Source organism: Phaethon aethereus (assembly GCF_964289735.1).
Source record: "Phaethon aethereus genome assembly, chromosome: 3".
NCBI lineage: Eukaryota > Metazoa > Chordata > Aves > Phaethontiformes > Phaethontidae > Phaethon > Phaethon aethereus.
Genome location: NC_138576.1, coordinates 4,206,969 through 4,226,887, shown reverse-complemented (window position 1 = coordinate 4,226,887; position 19,919 = coordinate 4,206,969). Strand labels below are relative to the sequence as shown.

The 19,919-nt window shown below is 42.9% G+C and overlaps 1 protein-coding gene across 1 annotated transcript in view; it reads right to left on the bottom strand.

The window, feature by feature from the left end:
- The window catches only part of PKHD1 (PKHD1 ciliary IPT domain containing fibrocystin/polyductin), a gene marked incomplete at both ends in the record, with an annotated part of 271,978 nt that overhangs the window by 223,194 nt on the left and 28,865 nt on the right, over positions 1-19,919 (bottom strand). Inside the window, 10 exons of the mRNA XM_081997989.1 lie at positions 95-1,708; positions 4,296-4,363; positions 5,777-5,972; positions 8,953-9,088; positions 9,888-10,018; positions 13,121-13,399; positions 13,902-14,007; positions 15,257-15,379; positions 16,409-16,593; positions 18,506-18,660. Of these exons, the coding sequence (XP_081854115.1) occupies positions 95-1,708; positions 4,296-4,363; positions 5,777-5,972; positions 8,953-9,088; positions 9,888-10,018; positions 13,121-13,399; positions 13,902-14,007; positions 15,257-15,379; positions 16,409-16,593; positions 18,506-18,660 (2,993 nt within the window). The remainder of the gene's footprint in view (positions 1-94; positions 1,709-4,295; positions 4,364-5,776; positions 5,973-8,952; positions 9,089-9,887; positions 10,019-13,120; positions 13,400-13,901; positions 14,008-15,256; positions 15,380-16,408; positions 16,594-18,505; positions 18,661-19,919) is intronic.

Sequence of the window (19,919 nt, the reverse complement as noted above, 5' to 3'; positions counted from 1 at the left end):
TAATAATTTTTTCTTTCATGTCAAAAAACCCCAGTCACTGCAGTCTCTCACACTGCACCCCATGAAGGAGCTACAATAAGTCTTCATTACTTACCCCAGTTGTGATGCACAGCTGTCACCATCAGCTGAGAGGTGAACGTGAGGTTGGAGGAAGCCCAGCCTCTGGGGACATCCAGGCCCAGCACACGGTACTCGCCAACAGGGAGCAGAGGAGCTGAGCACTGCAAAGTAGAGCGAGTGATGGTGACACCACTACAGGCAACGTCTCCAACAAATACATAGACTGTGTCCATCTCTGTCACCCGTGATACAGTCATTGTTAGAAGGACACCAGTTACAACAAGCGAAAGAAAAGCTGGGGTAAACTCCTTGTTGTAACTTATTCTTCCAAGGTAATAGGAGATTCCGTCTATTTGTAGACTCAAAACCCTAGTCCCATCACCCGGAGGCACCGTGCACTTGATAGCTACACAGGTGACATTGAGAACAAGGCAAGGATGATGATCAATGAGAACAGAAGTCATTCTCTTCCCTTTCAGCGCCGAGCCTGCCAAGGTGAGCAAGCCTCCACCATTGGTACTGAAGTTTCGTGGGTAAAACCGGTATACCTGAGGCAGGATATTGAGAACACTGGACAATTTTCTGAAACAAGCTTGGCCACTTTTCCTGTTGGATATGGAAATGTTGTGCTCCCCTGGGGCAATGCAGTCTGTCTGGCACTTGATGTTGGTCTCGTTCCAAAAAGTCACTTTGCAGGCAGCCTGGTTATTCACACGTACCACGGGGCTGTCACTTGGCCATGCCAACCTCTGTCCTTTTATCATCACGTAGGTGAATGTCCCATTGGTCTCCCAGGTCACCAAATCTACAATGGGGGTCCACTGCTTTTGAAGGTGGAGTGTACAGTCTCCAAGGCAGACACTGCTGATCCCATTGACAGTCACTGTGACATTAAGAGCCCAAGAAGCCTCAGCCAACCACTGGTAATGCAAAGGACGGGCCCCTGGAAGGACAATACAACTAATGGCATCATTGTCAGAGTTCTGTATCTCACAGGAATAATTACCCTCCAGGCTGACCTGTACCAAATTCCTCCTGGATTTCAAAGCAATACCAGATACGGTGAGTAACATCCCACCACAGATCGATCCTTGTGATGGGAATATGGAGGTTATCTGTGGAGTTATTGTAAGGGCCTGCAGCCTTGCTGTCACACGAGCATATCCTAGCTGTCTCTGGATAACCTGGATGGGGAAAGTCCCAGGTTCCAGGCTGTTCAGTGGCAAAGAACACTGATAAAACATTGCAGACTTGTTGCCATGCTGAAACTCAAGTTCACATTCACTGTGTCCGAGCTTAGCCACAGATCCAGTGATGTTTATCCCCTGGATGCTCAAGAGCAGGCTACTGCCTGTGATTTCCATTTCAACAACAGTAATCAGAGGAGTCAAAGCTCTCTGGTAATTAAAGGTGGTGCTCCTTTTTGCAAAAAGAGTATGCTGAAGTGACCTACTGCTGATAACTACGTTTACTCTGACAGAGATGTCTTGTGAATCTTCATTAGACAAATTAGCAGCTGGTGGAGTCAGGCACCAAACTCTCTCTTCTGCCAAGTGAGTAACCACACAGGTTTGCCTGTTCATTGAAACAGAAACCAGGGCAGGATTTTGGCTAAAGCCCACCCCAGAGATTGTGAGCAGTGTTCCACCTAGGAGTAAAACAGAACAAGGGACATTATATACAGGAAAGGAATCAATGACTGTCAGTAAACAATCACAAACCACGATAAAGCCGATGAGCATGGCAGACAGTCTTAGCCAGCTCAAATGGAAGAAGAAATTGAGTCCTTTTTTGGAACAAGACACCTAGCCGTCATGTATCAGGATAATTTTATGTGGACAAGAGGCTAACGTGGCTCAGATAACCAAGGACCATCATGGCAGCAAGTGACAGTAGAAAGCTTGTTGTGAGAGGACCCCTGAGAGTAAACAGAGACTGAACTCTTCAGGGAATGGGAGTGTCTGTGTAGGCAGGTGGGGAGATGGTAGACATGGTTTGGTCCTGCTGCATACAGGGAAGCAGGATGCAGTATGGCTACTTTCAAACAAAAATCCAGAACCACAAACTTTCCTTCAATCTTCAGTTCTGCCTGGCCACTCAGGTAGAGTGCCCGATTTGCCATGGACTGATGGTCACTTGCCCTTGAGGAGTTCACTGACCAGAAAAGCTGATACATTGATGAATGCTTCCAGCTTCAAGCCCTCCCCTACTTATATGCTCCCAGTCTGCATCATTTAAGACGGGTAGAACAGGAAGGGGAAGAGAAGAGCCTCCACTGTCAAAGGTAACTCTGACCAGGGCTTCCCATGCATGGGCTGGAGGAAGGCAGGCTGTCTGCTTTCCCCTGCGGTTGCCTGGATGTTTTTATTCCCTAGGCATCTACGTAAGACCACAGAAGACAGCAAATGGGTAAACAGACTTGGTGTGAACTGGTAGGGCCATTCATATGCAAAAGCAATCCAGGAAGAGTTAGACACAAAGTTATGACCTCCTGATGAGGATGTCCTTGTGTCTAGTGTTGGAAGCTGGAAGGCTGTTGTAGAGAAGTATCATCACACACTGCTCCACTCATATAACTTTCCTAAGTCATCCTATATTTGGGTGACCCTGGGAGACAGGCTATCTTTGGTCTGATCCAGCACAGTTGTTCTATGACAAGACAGTGGAGTCTTCCTCTACACACTGACAAGAGAAGGAGCCTGGGGAATCTCCGCTACCACTCTTGTCACTGAGAGTAGGTGTTAATTATCTGGAATAAGTGTGAATCTGATGTCTGGATTTATATAACGTTGCAAAGCAGCAGCATGTGCACTGCCTCACAGGATGCTGTGAATAAGGGCAGCACTGAAGAAGGAGCTGTCTGGATTTTAGGAAGTGACAATCATAAAAATGCAAACCCTCCAGTATTCCCAGCCTAATCCCATGCTTCCAAGCCCAAAGCCCAACTGAATCCTCTCTCCATCTTCCTTCAGTTTGTAGTACTGGTACTCCCAGTTCCCTGCCTTGCTTCAACCTCTTTATCCATTAAGAACATGCCCTTCCCTTTCCCATGATCTGCCCGAAAAATAAGTTGGTTTATAATGGGGTTCCTTTTGAGTGAGCTCAAATCCTTAATCCAGATGGCTACACACGTGTTAGAGATGACAAAATAGTAGACATAAGGCAGGGGAAGGACTGGAGCTTTTTGCAGCAATGAGATTCTAAATCAGCTGAAGCCAGTCATAAAACAGCCAAAGAGTTAATCAGATCTTATTTAATTTTCAATTTACTCTCAAATATGAAAAAAAGGGTGCAATAATTTTATTTTTTTTAGTATAGCTTAATCTTCAAAACTGATAGGCTTTGCTCTCCAAGCTTTATCCACGCTTTCATCTTGTAAGGCTTGAGCACTTCACAAACTATTGAACTAATCATGTACCACAAGCCTCTGAGTTTTTGTACCTTTAAATGTGTTGTGAGCCTGGGCGAGCGATCTGTGGAGGACCTGAGGTTGCATCACAAGAGTTTCTCTGTCTTCTATAAAAGTGTTTCTAAGGGCTCATGTAAAATTCACTACAGGGATTCAACTCTCCCCCACACCCAGCCAAATGACAAAATAAATCAACCACCCGAAACTTGTTTTTTAAGATTTAAAGTAAAACTTTTCTTTTCAATTCAGTCACGTTTTTCTCTGAAACACACTTAAATTATTTCCAATGTTTAAAAGCTTGGAATGGGATTAATAAATATTTCACCTTTGATTAAAATTAACATTGAAAAAGGGCTTTTTTTGTCTTTTCAACTTAACAAAAATGAACGTCCCCTTTGGGATCACTTGAAATTATTGTTTGCTTCAAACCACAACTGTACCCTGCTTTCCCCCTAACTTTGACATAGGAAGCCTTGAAAGATGGAGGCGTAATGACTGAAAGAAACAGCACACGAGTCAGGTGTGGGCGTGCTTTGTTTTCCCAAAGGGAACATGCAAGGATACATGAGCAAACACTTTGGGAAATCAAATTCAAAGCACAGGGAGCCCCGAGCCAGCCAGCCAAACGAGGGATGCTCACTACAATCCCACATTTCCAGACTGCTGCTGTCTGCCAGTTGATGTCTGCATAATAAAGGGTCACAGATTTAAAACACCCTCATTTAAACTGATGTGAAATGGGATGCCCTTTCCATTCCTGCAGGAAAACTGTGCCCTTGATCCCTTTAACCTCCATAAGTGGCTGCAGATGTACGAAGTTGTTTACCCAGAAAGGAGCCACAACACGGCTCTATGCTGAAGATCTCTGAGAGGTACTGGATTAACGGCTCAACCCTGCAAAACACAAGCAACATAGAAAGGGGGTTTGGAGGGTTGGGGTTTTTTTATATTTTTCTCCCCTGTTGCAGTGTTATTCTTTCTTACAACTCCTTCTATATTGGAAGGCCAAACACCCACCTGGCACACCTCCTTTGTTCAATGCCACAGTGACAAAGACCACCCCACACCCCGAATTTTTCCATGTGATGTGAGCTACATCTATTATGAACACTGTCTTATCAAGTGGCAACCTGCGGGCCAAATTTAGTCCATGAGGTGCAACTGAACTACCCATCAAAAAAAGCAAGAACGAGGGGTTTTTTTTGTCAAACAGATCCCACTCTAGCTATGCCCACACACAGGAGATGCAAGTACATTGAGGAGACATCCTGGCTACCTTCCTTCTTGCATCCTCCCACAAGACAGCAGAGGTAAGTAACTGCAGCAAGAGGAAACCCAGACATAACCTCCTGAAGCCCACTCAGATAAGGGTGTAGCTCTGCTTCCGTCCCACCTACATCTATTTTTCCTCCTCATCACTCTCCTTTCAAGAACACCCCCTGCCCGAAGGGCATGTCAGAGAAGTAGACCTTTCCAAGCCTGTAATCCAGCCCACCAGAGATCAGAGTCGTCTCCTGGGGTGACCCATCTCCCTCCACCCTCTGTCCCTGGAGACAAAGTGATGGTGCTACTAACAGACTCCAACATCAGCTGGGATGAATCCCTGTGTGTCATCCCACTGCCACAAAGCAGCTTAAGGTGGTTTGTGAGCAATAAAAGCAGCTCCCTTCTCCCCAATACCATTGTTTCAGGATCATTCTTAGCAGCTGCCATGGATGAGAGCTGTGTGGGTGAGGAGCAAAACTGTGTTGCTTGTGAATGCATTGTTACATCCCACTTTCAGGTCGGTTTTTCCCCACATTTTAATTCATTTATACTACATTTATCTAGGCATGAACTTGAAGTGTCACCTTAAAAGATGGAAATAGCATCATTTAAAAATTCTCCAAACAAAGCACTTTTTTATTTTTCAACCTAGCTTTTGTTTTTCTCATGAAAAGTGTTTCTTTTCTTATGCTGTTTTCCTACAGCAGGATTTATCTGCATTTGACCTGAATCTGTGAATACCTCTGATTGCCTGAATATGCATTTTTCATCAAATCAACTGTTTTTTCTAAAATGTTTCTCTTCTGCCTCCTACTGATCCAAGGGGACTTAATTGACTAGCATTAGCAGTTTGCTGACTTGGGTTCCACAGATCAATAAATACCTTGATAATTATTCATAATTTTATACCACACTGCAGATTTCACCGTTAGGTACAGAATTTGTGAAAACTCTTACCTTGCTTTTCAGATTAACCCTAAAATACCAAATAGGACAGAGGATGAAATTTATATCTTGAGGAAAGCACATGCATTCACACACCTGCTTGAAGCGACAGCAATGCCATTGATGATGACAGAAACATTGTACCATCCCGCAGCCAAGGCTGGAAGCGTCACATTAACACCATGGTCCATCTGCGCCTGGATCTGTGCCCATGAGCCCCCAATTTGAACCTTGATATCTGACCCTCGGTAGCTGGCAAACTGGGATATTCCAATCTGAAGCTCCTCACCCCCTGCAGAGAGGAGAATGGATGAAACTACTGCAATGTTTCTGGCGACAGTTATTTTAGTATGTGCAACCATTATCCAAGGAGGAGCATGGAGCCCCATCATGCCAGAACAGGTCCAGTCATGTCCATCAGCCCAAAACAAAGACTAGAAGACCACAGTGGCTCTGTGTCCTACTTGTACCTTGCATCCCCAATAAAGTCAGCAGCCACCAGGGTCGTCTTGAGATGTTAACACCATAAACTTGGCTATGACCATCTACAGCCACTCTCAGCCTGCTGGTACACAGGATAGGATCCATGTTCCCTTACCATAAATGCTTATCCTATAAATATCTACACCTGATTAGAGCCAAATCCCATCTTTCTAAAGTTCATATAAACTGGAGCTGAGGAGTTTGAGATTTTTCCTAAATCCCTGACAAATGATCCAGATCACATTTTTCAGCACTACAAAGCTATCTAACTTTAACCTGAGCCTCCCACAGCTAAATGAAAATTTCCTTTGGTACCTAAAATCAGATGCCCACATATGCTCCAAAGCACCTTATTTTCAGGAAACATGTTTCTCTCTCCCATTTAAGCTCTGTTGTGAGCCAAATTACATTCAGATGATAGATGCTTTCCTTTATTTGCACATACTTCAGTAATAGAAAAGGACAAGGGCAGTAGAGAAGGGAATGTCATAAGATAAATTCCTTCTGAAATAGCTTTAAAAATTAGGGTGGTATGCATCAGTCCAAATAAAGACATTTTTACTGAGACACCTATATCTGTAGCCAACCAAGAAAAACAAAGCCTTTATGGCATGATTCATCTTATTGTAAGGAATCCCACCACAGAATCATCTATTTCTCTTCAGTGACTCTGCAAGACATCTAAAGCAACAAGCACAGAGACATGTTTAGGAGGTGAATCTCATCTTCCTATCTCCTCTGAAGGGTGTGGGTTCAATTGCGCAGAAGCAAAAAGAAACAGGACAAGAAGGGGTCTTCAAGTCCAACTCCCTGCTGTCATAGACCACTATGTTACATAAATCCCTTTCCTAAATTAATCAAGCAAAAGGTGCTAATACGTCCTTACTGTCCCCCTGAGCTGGCCAGCCCAAAACATTTGTCTACCCACAGAATTGCTCCAAAAGAGCTGGTGAAGATCAGCTGCCATAGAACAGCATCATTTCAGAGGGTAATTCATTTCAGAGGAGCCCACTCCTCTTCATTGAGCACGTGGCACTGTTATCTCAGCCACACAAGAAGGTAGCCAGGAGCAGCTCATCTGCTTTACTCTCTCACCTCGTCTTAATAAAAATTAACTTTTATAGGTTGATGCATCCTTCCTAAAGATTCAGATCTGAGCAGCAATTTTGTCTCCCAAGCAGACGCCAGCATCACCTGGCTTTAGCATCACCTCCACAGCAGTCACGGTCAACGTTATCATTCAACTCCACGGCCTCAGCTTTGGAGAAGTCTCTGCCTTCCATGAACCAGGAGAGTCTGTACAAAGATCTCCTCATCTACCAGCTCCTCTAAGCAGGTTCCGAAGCCAGTACTTTTCAATTCTGCGTGCGCAAAGAGTCAAATAAAGTTTGAAAGCCTGTGAAGTTGAATATATAATAGCATGAACTCTTTGGACTCTTGGTCAATTGTCAGCTTAATCCTAGATGCCTGGAAGGCATCAGTGTAATTTATTTATTCTTTTTATTATATAGGAGCAAAATTATATTAAAAGATGAAGCCATGGAGGTTCTGAATAAGAGATTGAACTCAGCCGCACCACTGTTCATGAGATGCTATAACATTAAGGAATTCCTTGCACCTGGGCTGCCCGCAGCTAGAAAAATCTCCCCTTGGTGCTGTGTTATCTGAATAATATTCAGGTGATAAAGGACTTTTTCTCTTATTTATGCATTCTGGAGTAATAGAAAATTACAAGGGCATTTTGGGAAAGGAATAGAAATTGCGGGTGTGCAGCAAGAAGTGCACTTTATCACTGGCAGTCACCTAACTCCTTGCGTCCCCACCAAGTCCAGTCAAACTGCTGAGTGGGGGGGAGCTTTATTAAGGTGTGTACTGGAGAGGTCGCAAGAAGAGAGGAAAAAAAATCAGATGATTGCATCCTTGGAGAAATGGAAGTGGGGTGGGTGGGAAAACAGGAATATTTCTGTCTTCATCCTATCTTCCTTCCTTCCTCTCTCAGATACTACGAATCTGGTGTCTGGTTGCCACACAGAAGTGTACTAAACTTTCTTCCTAAAAGACTAGTCTGTAAGTGGACACTGTTCACCATTAATGGCTTCTATTCCCCATGCCCAGCCAAAACCTTGTGGGGAAAAAAAAAAGGGGGGAAATGAGCAAAAAAACCCAATCCCAAATAGAAACTTTCAAAAGACAGGAATTCTAAACACTCCATGAGATCTCCTTGGGATTTTGCCCCCACAAAGTCCATGAAGTCTACGCTCATGTTCTAAAGAAACAGATCACAAGGTCAAACTGGAAGAAACAGTTTGGCTTGGAAATGGAAAGTAGCAAGAAAAGTGTTGCCTCTCTTCTGCTTTCAGCAACCCAAAATGCACATAATGCACTATACGATCAACCCTTTGGGATCCTGGAGAAGGACACTCTCTAGAGCTCATTGCTCTTGTCATGGCTGGACCTGTTACTAAGGATGAATGGGTGGGACAATTTCAGAGCAGAGTTAATGTGATACAAAAGGAGCACTATACCACACCTGACATACTGTGAATATCACCCATACTGGCCTAGGGCAAGCAACTCGTTAGCTCATGTATGCTAGAATAAAACCAACGTAAAACAACGGGACTGATCAGCACTAGCAGGAAACACAGGGACTACAAGTTAAAAGAAACCAAGAGAAAACCAGTGTTGATCACCAAACTCTATGGACCTAAATCCCCTCTGCATTCCCATCATCAGCAATAACAACACTTCTACAGACGATGCCCAATACATGTCTGCAGCCTTTTCACCTGCTATGCCACTTCTGTTTCTGCTCAGTGATACGACAGTAGGGTTTAAGGAAGGATCGTACTGGAACAAGCTGGTTACTGTTGTTGACTGGTACCCAGAAATCAGTGTCACATGGACAGCAGCATCTGCTGTCCCCTAGAAACAGAAATGAAGAAAATGTCAGGGATAAGAATGCATCAATTAAAAAAAGTTATTTATTTCCTGTATTCCTGCATCTCCCATACTTAATGTCAGGCACATGGCACTGATGAAATATGTATATACACCAGACTCTACTTAAACATGAGCAGTTATATTGACTTTAAAGGGACATCTGTGGAGAGTTAGCAACCTTAAAACAATCCCAGACTATGCAGATTTTCATTTGCTATACCCATACTAGTAAATTAAACAGTGGTAAGCATATCTAGAAGCACAGATAGTTGTCCCTCTATTTAAACTACTAGCATCGTCCTGGGTATAATTTTGAAATGCAAAGAAAGAGCGCTGTTGCTAACAATCCTTAGACATGTTTTTGCATGAGACACAGATAATGTCCAAAGGAGGTCTGGATGTAAAGTAGATTTCGAGCTGAAGAGGGTTCAACAATGTGAGCAAGAGCAGTTGTCCCAGGCTTGTTTAATCTACTAGTAGACAACTGAAAGTGGAGACGTAATTTTGCTGGAGATCAAAGCCCTGGTTTTGTTTATATGAGGCTTAGCTAATGACATTGCAATCTGGATTTTTGCTGTTTCACTGGTTTTCATAAATCACCTATCAATCTATTGTTAATTAAGCTGGTCTAAACTGTAGATGGAGTCCATGGTAAATTGCCCCACAGCCAAGACTTGGCTGATGGGCTATGGTTTGCCCTTCTCCTAGTGTAGCTCAGTCCAGGAAAACATAGAAAGGCCTGCAGGCTGCTGACTGTTCCCAAAAAAATGTTGTTTCTTACCCGAGAGGGAACTTTACATTCAATTCTTGTTGAGTTTCGGTCATCCTCCAAAATTGGACAAGGCTGAGATCCAAAAAACACCAAGTTTACCCCTTCCAGATTGGTTCCCCTGAGAGCCACTCTCAGTCCTCCTACAAAACCAATTATTCCATTACACTCAAGATGTGGAATGATATTTTTGTGTGCAAAGGATTCTTTATTAATAGAAGATTACAAAAGAGAGTACTCTCAGTTGACCTGATGATGATGTGCTCTCACCTTGCTGTACCTAGCTGCTTCTCTTTCACCAGAGATCCTTTTTGCCTATTATTTGAATTCTTGTCCATGATACAGGGCTGGGTTTGTTTCTTGGTTTATTTTTTAATGACATACTTATTTAAGCTGGTAAGATCTGGCCTGTGATCTCAACCTTAGAAAGAAAACCCCAGCCCAAGAATGAAATAAGGAAGGAAGGAAGAAGCACTAAGAATGGAAAATGAGCTTAACACAGCAGGTGTTTTCACAGTTCAAATAGCTGCCAAGCACCCCGCTGTCAAAAAAGCCTGTAGCATGCGTCTATGAAATTTAGGTTAGAAAGGGGACTTGGCAGGGCTTGAGACTTAGCAGACTTGTGATGAAAGTCACAGAAGGTTTGATTCTGTGAAGCGCTAAGCAACCTCAGCTCTCCTTTGTGCCAGCCAGAGCTGAGCCTCTTCAATCACATGCAGGATCATACCCAACTCAAGTCAGGCTTGTACTTGATCTTTCTGCAGTACCCAATTCCAATGCAAACAGTCAAGGTGCCCCTCTGCTTTTTCAAGTGACTAGAAGACTCAGGAACATTTCAAAGAGAAGCAGGAAAGAGAACAGGAATGGACATTAATGGCACTTCTAACCCGGACTTTGTTCTTTGATGTAGTTCAGAGAAAAATTTTTTCAAAAAGAAATTTTGCTTGAAATTTACAGCTGTTTTCTCTAGTTCTCAACACTGCAGAGCTTTATGACTGTGGCTGGACAGACTGCTCAGCTTTATTAACGCAGTGTTTATGTGTACGTGTTAGCATGGCTATATTACAAACCAGCTGAGCTTTTAGGATGCTTTTCATGTACGACGTAAGTAAACTCCTATGGCTAAAGTCATTACACATTGATTGCAGAGTCTCTTGAACCTTTTCCTCAAAGCATTGTTTCCTGCTAATTCTTTAAAGCAACAGAGAAGTCTAGACATTTCATCTTCTAGATTTTCTCTGGCTGGCAGCAAAACCAGGCAAACAGCAGCAATCAGATATGTTAACAGCAAAATCCTTCCGTCTGCTGGAGCATAGTAGTATCTTTAGAAAGGCATCCCATGCTTATAGAGCTAGGTCACAAGGAACTCCCAGCACAGCACAACTGAGACCAGTGACATTGTGACAAAGAGGAACCTGACGCAGCAAAGTGCACGATGCTTCCTGGCTTCCCCTCCCGTAACTTTAAGTTTGCAGAGCCAGAAACAGCAAGAACTCAAAACTGAAGCCGCTTGTCTAATGTGATAGTTGTCAGATAAGGAGCCTCAGATTTAGAGTACAAAATCCATGTGTGTTGTGTAAAGACTGATGCTCTTAAGTTTTGATATCTACACTTGTATCCATATGCAATGAAATACTTCATATGTGCACTTTACAATAAGATTGAAGAGAGGTATTTTAAATGGAAGAATTTAAAAACACAGATGGAAGCTGTAATTCTTTCCAATTATAAATGTTCAAGGCATATGTAATGTAAGATAGCATTATACTTGCTTTCTTTTTAATGAGTGACAGATCACTGTAATTGGGAGAACTGTATTGTCAGCAAAGGAAATGAGAAGCGAGGTCCAAGCACTAAAACTTGCCATTGCTGGCTTTTTTTTTTTTATTTCAGTTTTTTTGGGGGAGGGGGTGGTTTTTTGTGGGTTTGGGTTTTCTATGAATCAAAAGTGAGTTTTAACCTTAATATACCACGTAATGCTCCCATTAGGAAAAAAAAAGAAGGAAAGAAAAGGGTTAGACTAGCTTTCTTCCCATACACCCCAACAAAACAAAGAAAAGAGGTGGCCATCACTTCTTGCGTTCCAGCTTCGGAACCCTACACCCTATCAAGTCCACTCAAGTGGCTCATCCACAGAGAGGTTCACAGACCACCATTCCCTTCCTCTGCCTGCTCCAAGGTGACCAAGCATGGCACAATCAGTTCTCCAAGCCACATGGCTGAGCTAGCGTCATGCTGCACCTAGGCCAGTACTCCTGCTCTCAGTGGTGTTTGTTACCATGAACAAAACACACCTCAATAATGAAACCAGGAGGTTTCCAGACAACACCTGGATAACTTCTACTGCCAGAGTAGACCTGGGTCATGCTGTTTCTAGGTGCATTCTTCGCTGCTTGAAAACAAGTCATGTGCTGAGACTGTTGGTCCTTATTGCATAACCCAGGTGTGTCAAAAGAGTGTTCTCCACATTTCTATTTCAGTTGAGGAGACTCTTCCATCTCCCCAAAAAAAAAGAAAGGGTGACTTTTTACAGCATTTGGTTTGGCTTAGCTGCAGTTGGTTAGGCACCTTGCTGGAATTTCCAGGTGAAATCCTTTCATCTGTGTCACATACAGGGCAGATGAGAGAGCCATAAATGTCCTTCATCCCCAGAGTCCCGTAGAAAAATCTTCCAAGCTCTTGTCTTCAAGTATGGAATATATCACCCTTTATTTCCTTTTCTGTTTCAAGGAGAGGAGTGGGAATGGGAATGGAAGGAGATTCAGTTTGGTTTGAGCTTCTCTAGGTTTCTCAGTTTTGGATCTAGACACAGATGAGTTTTCCATTTTATCACTCAGAATATTAATTTGCTTCAATGGGACTGGGATGAACCAAAGTTTAGCTATTTCACAGTTAGGCCAGATTAATTAAAATACTATAAAGTTATGTGTCAAAATGACTATGGGAAGATGAGCCATAAAACACTAATACCCATCCAGTGTTCTGGAACGATACCTGCACTTGAACTTACTATCCCAAACAAAACTAGTCAGGAAACTGGTTGCCTCCACAAAGAACCAAGGAAAGTCTGTCACTCTTTAAGAAACTTGCTCCAGTGTTTTGGGGTACACACAATGTGTGCAGCCATATGAAGTCTTTTTCAGCAGGTGAAGACCTTGATAGTGAAAGTACAGAACCACAAAAACACACCGTGAAAAGCAAGAAGGCAGACATCCTCTTGGAGCCTGTCTGGCATTCAGACCTACCAATCTCTGAAGCTGTAGGAGGTTCAATAGCTACCAGCTTTGGTTCAACTCTTAGGAAGATGTCTTCTCCTGTGCTGGCATTGAGTGCGAAGCCATAAGGTCTCACCAGTAATGTCAACTGGTAGACTCCGACTGACAGCCTCTCCATCTGGCAAACCAGTTTGGTTTGATTCAATGTTATGACGTGACAGGTCATGTTGTTCACCTCCACCCGCAGGGCTGGCTTCTCCTCAGTGAAGCCAACTCCCCTGATAACTACTGTGGCCTGAGACACGTCATCTGAAGGAATATAATCAACAAGATGACTCATTAATTTTGGTGTAGCAATGCCCAGGATTTACTTTCAACCAACAGTTAAAAGTTTTTACCATCTTCATCAGTACCTCCTAAAAACTACACCACCAATGAGCTCTCATTATCCCCCATAACACCTATTCCTGCCTGTCCTTGTCCAGCTATTATGTTTTTCCTTAAATTTTTATTAAAAATCACTTGAGCAGAGAGCCACCTTTCGCTTTAAGCACCAAGCGTGCCACTGTTTCTCTCCCTTTTATGCCTCTACCATCTTCATGTTGCTGTAGAAACATGTCTGTGCTACATCCTCTAAGACTCGGGAGATGATCAGAAGTGCCCCACAGAAAAAAATACACAGAAAGTGCTGTTTCTATAAAATCAGAAGTTTCCAAAAGAATACACATGCACACAAAATTTTCAACATCTGGCAGATCTTTTTCACAGAACAGTGTTTTTGTCATTTTGTTCAGACACAAAACCCCGTTACCTGACGAATACTCCACATCACTGACCAAGGGTGTCAATTCCTGGCTGAACTGGAAAGAGCACGAACCAGAACAGTTTGCGAGGACATCATTCACCACCACCACCACCTGGAGACAGAGAATAAGGTTACCCCAGATCTGGGAAGGGAACAGAGGTATTTTCTAGAGCCACGTCTACCTGGCAGACCTGCAGAGGGATGTCAGTAGCCACACTGAGCTACCAAGAGTACTCTGACTGTGCCAGCACAGAGCACGGTCAGACAGCTCTTCATCCTGCTGCAGTCTCGTTACAAATTTAATTGCAAGGCTTGCTAGGGCAAGAAGATCTTGATATCTCAGAAGAGTCAACTGGCAAAGCATAGAGTATAGGACAGTCCCTCTTCATGTCTCTCCCGGGTATTAAAAGTGTGCCAGGAGGGTCCACCAATGCCTGCAAAAAGCAGAAGCAGACTGTCTCCAAGAAATGCAAGGAGCACGGAGTTGTAAAGCACTCCGCTTAAATATACACACAATAATTAGAGGGACATTTTTTACACTTGTTGCTAGCAGAAAGCCAGAATAAAGCTTCAAACATGAAGAGGAAATCCGATTGTTGCTGCTGTTCTTGTTTCATTTGGTCTGTTTGAGGGTATATCTGCACCACAGATGTCAGAGGTATCATCGGTGGTTGAGCCACTGGAAGCAGGTCAGTCCTCACATCCAGGGAACAAGCTCACCACAAAAAGCAGGATGACCTAGCCCCAGATGCTGTACAGCTGGGCATCAAGCGCATCCAGCATCACCCTGTCATCGATACAGTGCCAGCAGCCTTTGCTGGAAGCAAAGCCAGCAACGTGCACTGCTCTGCAACAGCTGAATTTGCAACACATTTGTCCATCCAGCAGACTCATTCAGCTAGGAAGCCCTCTTTGCTCCCTTTTCACACATGAAGAATTGAGATCCACAGAGGCTGAGGGACTTGCTTAATTCACATAGTACCACAGCCACCATCTCCTTTATTTTGCCCATCACTGTAAACAGCTGGAACGCTGCAGATGAATAGAGTGTCATTCCCAAGTTTGGTGGCCAGAAAGGGTGGGAATCCACAGACGATGTCAGCCCTTGGCCACTGTTCTCAAAAGAAACAAATTGTCTTCCATCACCTATGATGACCATTCTCCCCTCCTGCAGTAGCTCTTGGAGGAAAGTCCTGCTGCACAAACCAGGGAGATAAATCTGACCGATTTATGGTGAAGCACGGAACAGTAGGTTTCTGAAAGGATTTAGTAGCAGAAGTAGGTACCTGAATACCTGTGAGATTCCTGTATCTACACCACCCAAGTGAATCAATAGGAAGTGTGACAGCACATTAACTCACCTGTGTTTTGTAATTGAAGGTAGCAAGCATGTCCCCAAATATTGGCCCAATAAACACACCCCCATCATAAACCACACGACTAGAAACAGTTGGCTTCAGACCAGTGAGGTTTTCAGCAGACACCTGGCAAAGAACAAAGAATTTCAATTTCTCACCCCTCTCCGACCTGTGATTTTAAATTTAAACTGTTCCCCCAGAGTTCATACAGAGTTGTTACAAGGCAGCAAATAACACCTGAAAACCTCTTCTCGAGCTTCTTCCATGTTTCCCATCTCCAGGTCTAAATCTTCATTACCCGAGACTTAACACCACCTCCCTGTTCCCATCCTCACTTTGAAGAAACAGGAGCAAAGAGATTCAGGAACCAAATTTGCAAAACTTCCAATGCTCAGTAGTATCATCTGGAATTAGGCATGGAAATATCTTTGAACATCTGCTTCTCAAAGACATGACTTTGGGTGAAACAAGGGCCTGTGCTACAACCGAAGATGCAGCTTAAACTTTTTTCACCATCCAGGCCAATGTCTTGAGCATGAGAATTCATTGCTTCATCAAAGATAATTTTACACTTTTAGAAGCTGGATATACAAAGAAATAGTTCTTCTTTTTGGGGAAGCAAGCAGCTCAGTCTGAGTCCTTATTCAAAAAAGACACTTCTACTTAAAGCAAAACTTAAACAATAAATCTCGAGATGGGAGAGTGAACTGAGCCTTCATCTGAAACTTATGACAACCAGATATGAACCCATAAAGAATAGTTCTCAAAAAGAGCCCTTCTTGGCCCATAAATGATGCCACAAACCTGTACTGAGCTTCAGTTACTGTACTGAAATATTAATGTGATTATAATAGCCTCCATTTCAGTACAGCAGTCTCTTTATTGTGCAGAACTGCAACAAAGCACAGAAATTACATTCTAGCCTCCTCATTTTGAAGCACAGGCTCTGAAGATGTAATTTCTCCCTGTAAGTGCAATTGTTTTTTTAATCATCTAACCTGGAATTTGCTTAAGCTGCTGCTCCTAATAGGAAGATATATTGCCTAAATTCCCATGGGTGTTTGCATAAAAACAAACATAGGGAGAATGACTCAGCCAAAGCCAAACACATTGAATGGGGTGCAAAGTGGGTGTTAGTAAAAGAAATTACTGTACACTGATAACATTGGGCAAGTCCCCAGTTTTTGTTTTCCAAGTCAGTGTCCAGATGCTTTCGTAGCAAGAGGTTGAGTCTTTGGTCACGATGAAGTCACTGGTATTGAAGTACGGGGCTGTAGAATTATCTATGTTTTCTTGCAAAAGCTTGCGGAGATTCTGGGAGGAGATGTGCACTGAAACATCTGCAAAAGACATTACAAAGCAATGGAAATCCTCATCCCTAGGAGAGCACATCCACCTGCTCCTTGTAAAGAAAGATGTTTCACTATTAGTGCGAGGCTGTTGTGGTTCAAACCTCTGCAATTGCCAAAAGAGAGCAGAGGGAAATTTACTGGATTCAAAATGCCAAAAGATCTGCACTATTTAATAGCTAAGAAAGCCTAGAAATTTCTTCCCAGTTGATACCATCAGAAATTTAGTCTAATCAATACTTTTCATTACATGCAACCTATATTTTTAGGAGACATGAAATTTCAGTGTGCAAGTGTCCTGGCTTTAGCCGGGATAGAGTTCTTCCTAGTAGCTGGTATAGTGCTGTGTTTTGGATTTAATATGAGAATAACGTCGAAAACATACTAATGTTTTTGTTGTTGCTGAGCAATGCTTACACAAGTCAAAGACTCCCTTCCTGCCAACAAGAAGTTGGGAGGGGGCACAGACAGGACAGCTGACCCAAACTGGCCAAAGGGATACGCTATACCATATGATGTCATAGAATCATAGAATATAATCATAGAAAAGTCTGGGTTAGAAGGGACCTTTAAAGGCCATCTAGTCCAACCCCTGTGCAATGAGCACGTCACGTTCAAGCACGTCACGTTCAATACGTTATCTGGGAGGAGTCGGCCAGGGATGCTACGACTCAGGAACTGGCTGGGCATCGGTCAGCAGGTGGTGAGCAATTATATTGTGCATCGCTTTTGTATATTCTTTTATCACTATTTTCTCTTTCCTTTCTGTCATATTGTTTTTACTTCAATCCACAAGCTTTACCTTTTTTTTTTATTCTCCTCCCCATCCCATTGCAAGGAGAGAGCAAGCAGCTGCATGGTGTTTAGTTGCCAGCTGGGGTTAAACCACAAGTGCAAGTCATGTTCCTTCAAAATAGAAAGGTTGGAACCTTCCTAGATGAAAGAGGCAGGGCTGTGTGGGGAGGGCAGACTCAGTCCATGAAGAACAGTTTCTAGAGCCCAATCCCAAATAAAGGCAAATGATGTCCTATTTCTTTTGACATAAATACCCATAGCCAAAGCTGCAGGTACAGTAAATCTCACTAAACCAATTCATAAGAAAGAGGGGAAAGCACAAGACCTGGGAACAGAGCAAGAGTAATGGAGAACATTTATAAAAGATGATATTCAAAGCAGGGCACTATTGAGACAACCTTCAGCTGTTGCAGAAAAATCTTAAGTGACAACATGGAGGAAACTTATTTCATGAATATTCTAAGGTTACATTTTCCTATTTTATGATTTGACTTTATAACTGAGTCACTGGTTCCTCAGCCGAGAACTTTATTGTTGGCCTTGCTCATATTAACCTGCTCACTTTCATTCTAAGACTCTGAGTATTTAAACCAAACACAAGAAAACCTAGCACATCTAAAGGGGGACTGATTCAAGTCAAGCAATGCTATGCACAAAAGCTTTGTGGTATCTTCAAACCAATTACCAATCCTCGTAATCCCAGAAGATGAAGAATTTTCTGGTAACATGTACAGGTCTTGTCATATAAGACCAGAAGTATACACGCTGGAGAAATACCAGCATAATGAAACCTTGGGATGCAAAATCCTAGTTCAGGATTGGATCCAAAGTTCTTTAACATTAAGGCAAATATTTCATATTGGCTGTGTGCATTTTGGAACAACCCCATACCTAACATCTAGAAACACTGCCCTGCCTATAATTCTTAACTCCTATCTTGAAGGAAAGCAAATGAAATGATCTAGCAACTATCAATGGGTTAAACAATTAAACAATGGGTTTAACCTGCCAGCCTGTACCCTGAGCATTTCAAAAGTTCAATATTGTCTCTTCTTCACTTGGCTTCCTGCAAAGGAAATGCAGGATCTGTACTTGCATCTTCTCTTACCTGATATCACTGTATTGGCCAAGTGGATGCGGAAGGTACCTCCAATAGGTGGAGATGACTTTTGCAGTCTCTGAATGGTGAGGCTGACTCTCACATCCTCCGTGGAGACATAGAGGTAGCCATACTCCTTAGAGCCTTCCCCAAGAAAAGCACCTCTGTGTGACAGAGAGGGTTCACGTGAAGGCATTAGCAGTCAAGACCCCCACTCCTGACACCCCCATGTCACCAGCAGCAGAGGGACGCCTATGGCAACCACACTCTTGAAGGACCTAAGGATAACATGTTCAGAGCTCAAAAGGAATTGAATACTCCCAACTTATACCTACATAACTTAGGCAACGCACACAACAGAAAACGATGGGAAAAAAACACCTTTTTTAATCATGCTAGAAGAAATAGTGCCTCAAGTACCAAACACAAGCAAGTCCTGCCCCAGTACTGGTGTTTTTAAAGGACCAACTCAATGTAGCCTTGACAGCAGCTACAACATCAAAGCAAAAAGCTTTTTTACTACACCCTGTAGTCTCCTCAAGTCTATAAAAATCTTAACTCCCCTGAATTACAGTGGTATTTTGTATTAGAGTTCACCCGAAGCCCAATTTCAAAATCAAAATATTTTCTCTCTTGCCACTAAAATTCTCCTTTTTCAAAAAGAGACTCTCTGTGGTACAATGATGCCACCATGTGGTTACGTGTCTGGATAACAGCTAAAGGCTCTCAGACCTCAGCCGTGGCATCTGCAGAGCAAATTTCGAGAATACAAAACCAAAGGGACCACTGAGCCTTCTCGTTTGATGTGCAGCCGGCACATCAGATTTCAGCTAATATTCCTGTCCTGACCGCGGCAAGTTGCTCAGTTAAGAGAGACAGGTTTGTTTTGAAGATGTCCAAAGACAGTGATCAGCTCACCCCTTTTTAAAGCATGTGCTGATTTTTCTTTTCGGTTGTGATCAATCCATTTCAATCTTCTTTTTATAAGCTCAGTGGATTGAGCTTCTTAAATCTTTCTTTCCTAGGCATTTCTTTAGCTCCATAATCACCCTCAAGGTTTTTGTTTGGGTTTTTTTCCAGTTTTTCTAAATTCCTTTGAAAAATAGGCTCATCAGTGCTGTATGTAGCATTCCAATGCCAGTCTGGTTAAGGCTACACACCAGAGTAAAAATTCCCCCTCTTTCTGTTAGTTTATGGATATTAAACCTCACAAAGGTGCCCCTGTATTCTCATCCTTGCCTTTACCATTGGTGGTTCAAAATACTACATTTGACACTGGCAATTCAATGTGTTTCTCAAGAAGAGACTTTCACAGGTCAAATCCTTCTATGCTCTGTTAGCTAAGTTGACTTCTGCAAAACAGCTAGGTCTGAACTGTGGTTTAGCTGTTTTACTGAATGACTTCTTAGACTTGGGCTTTGCA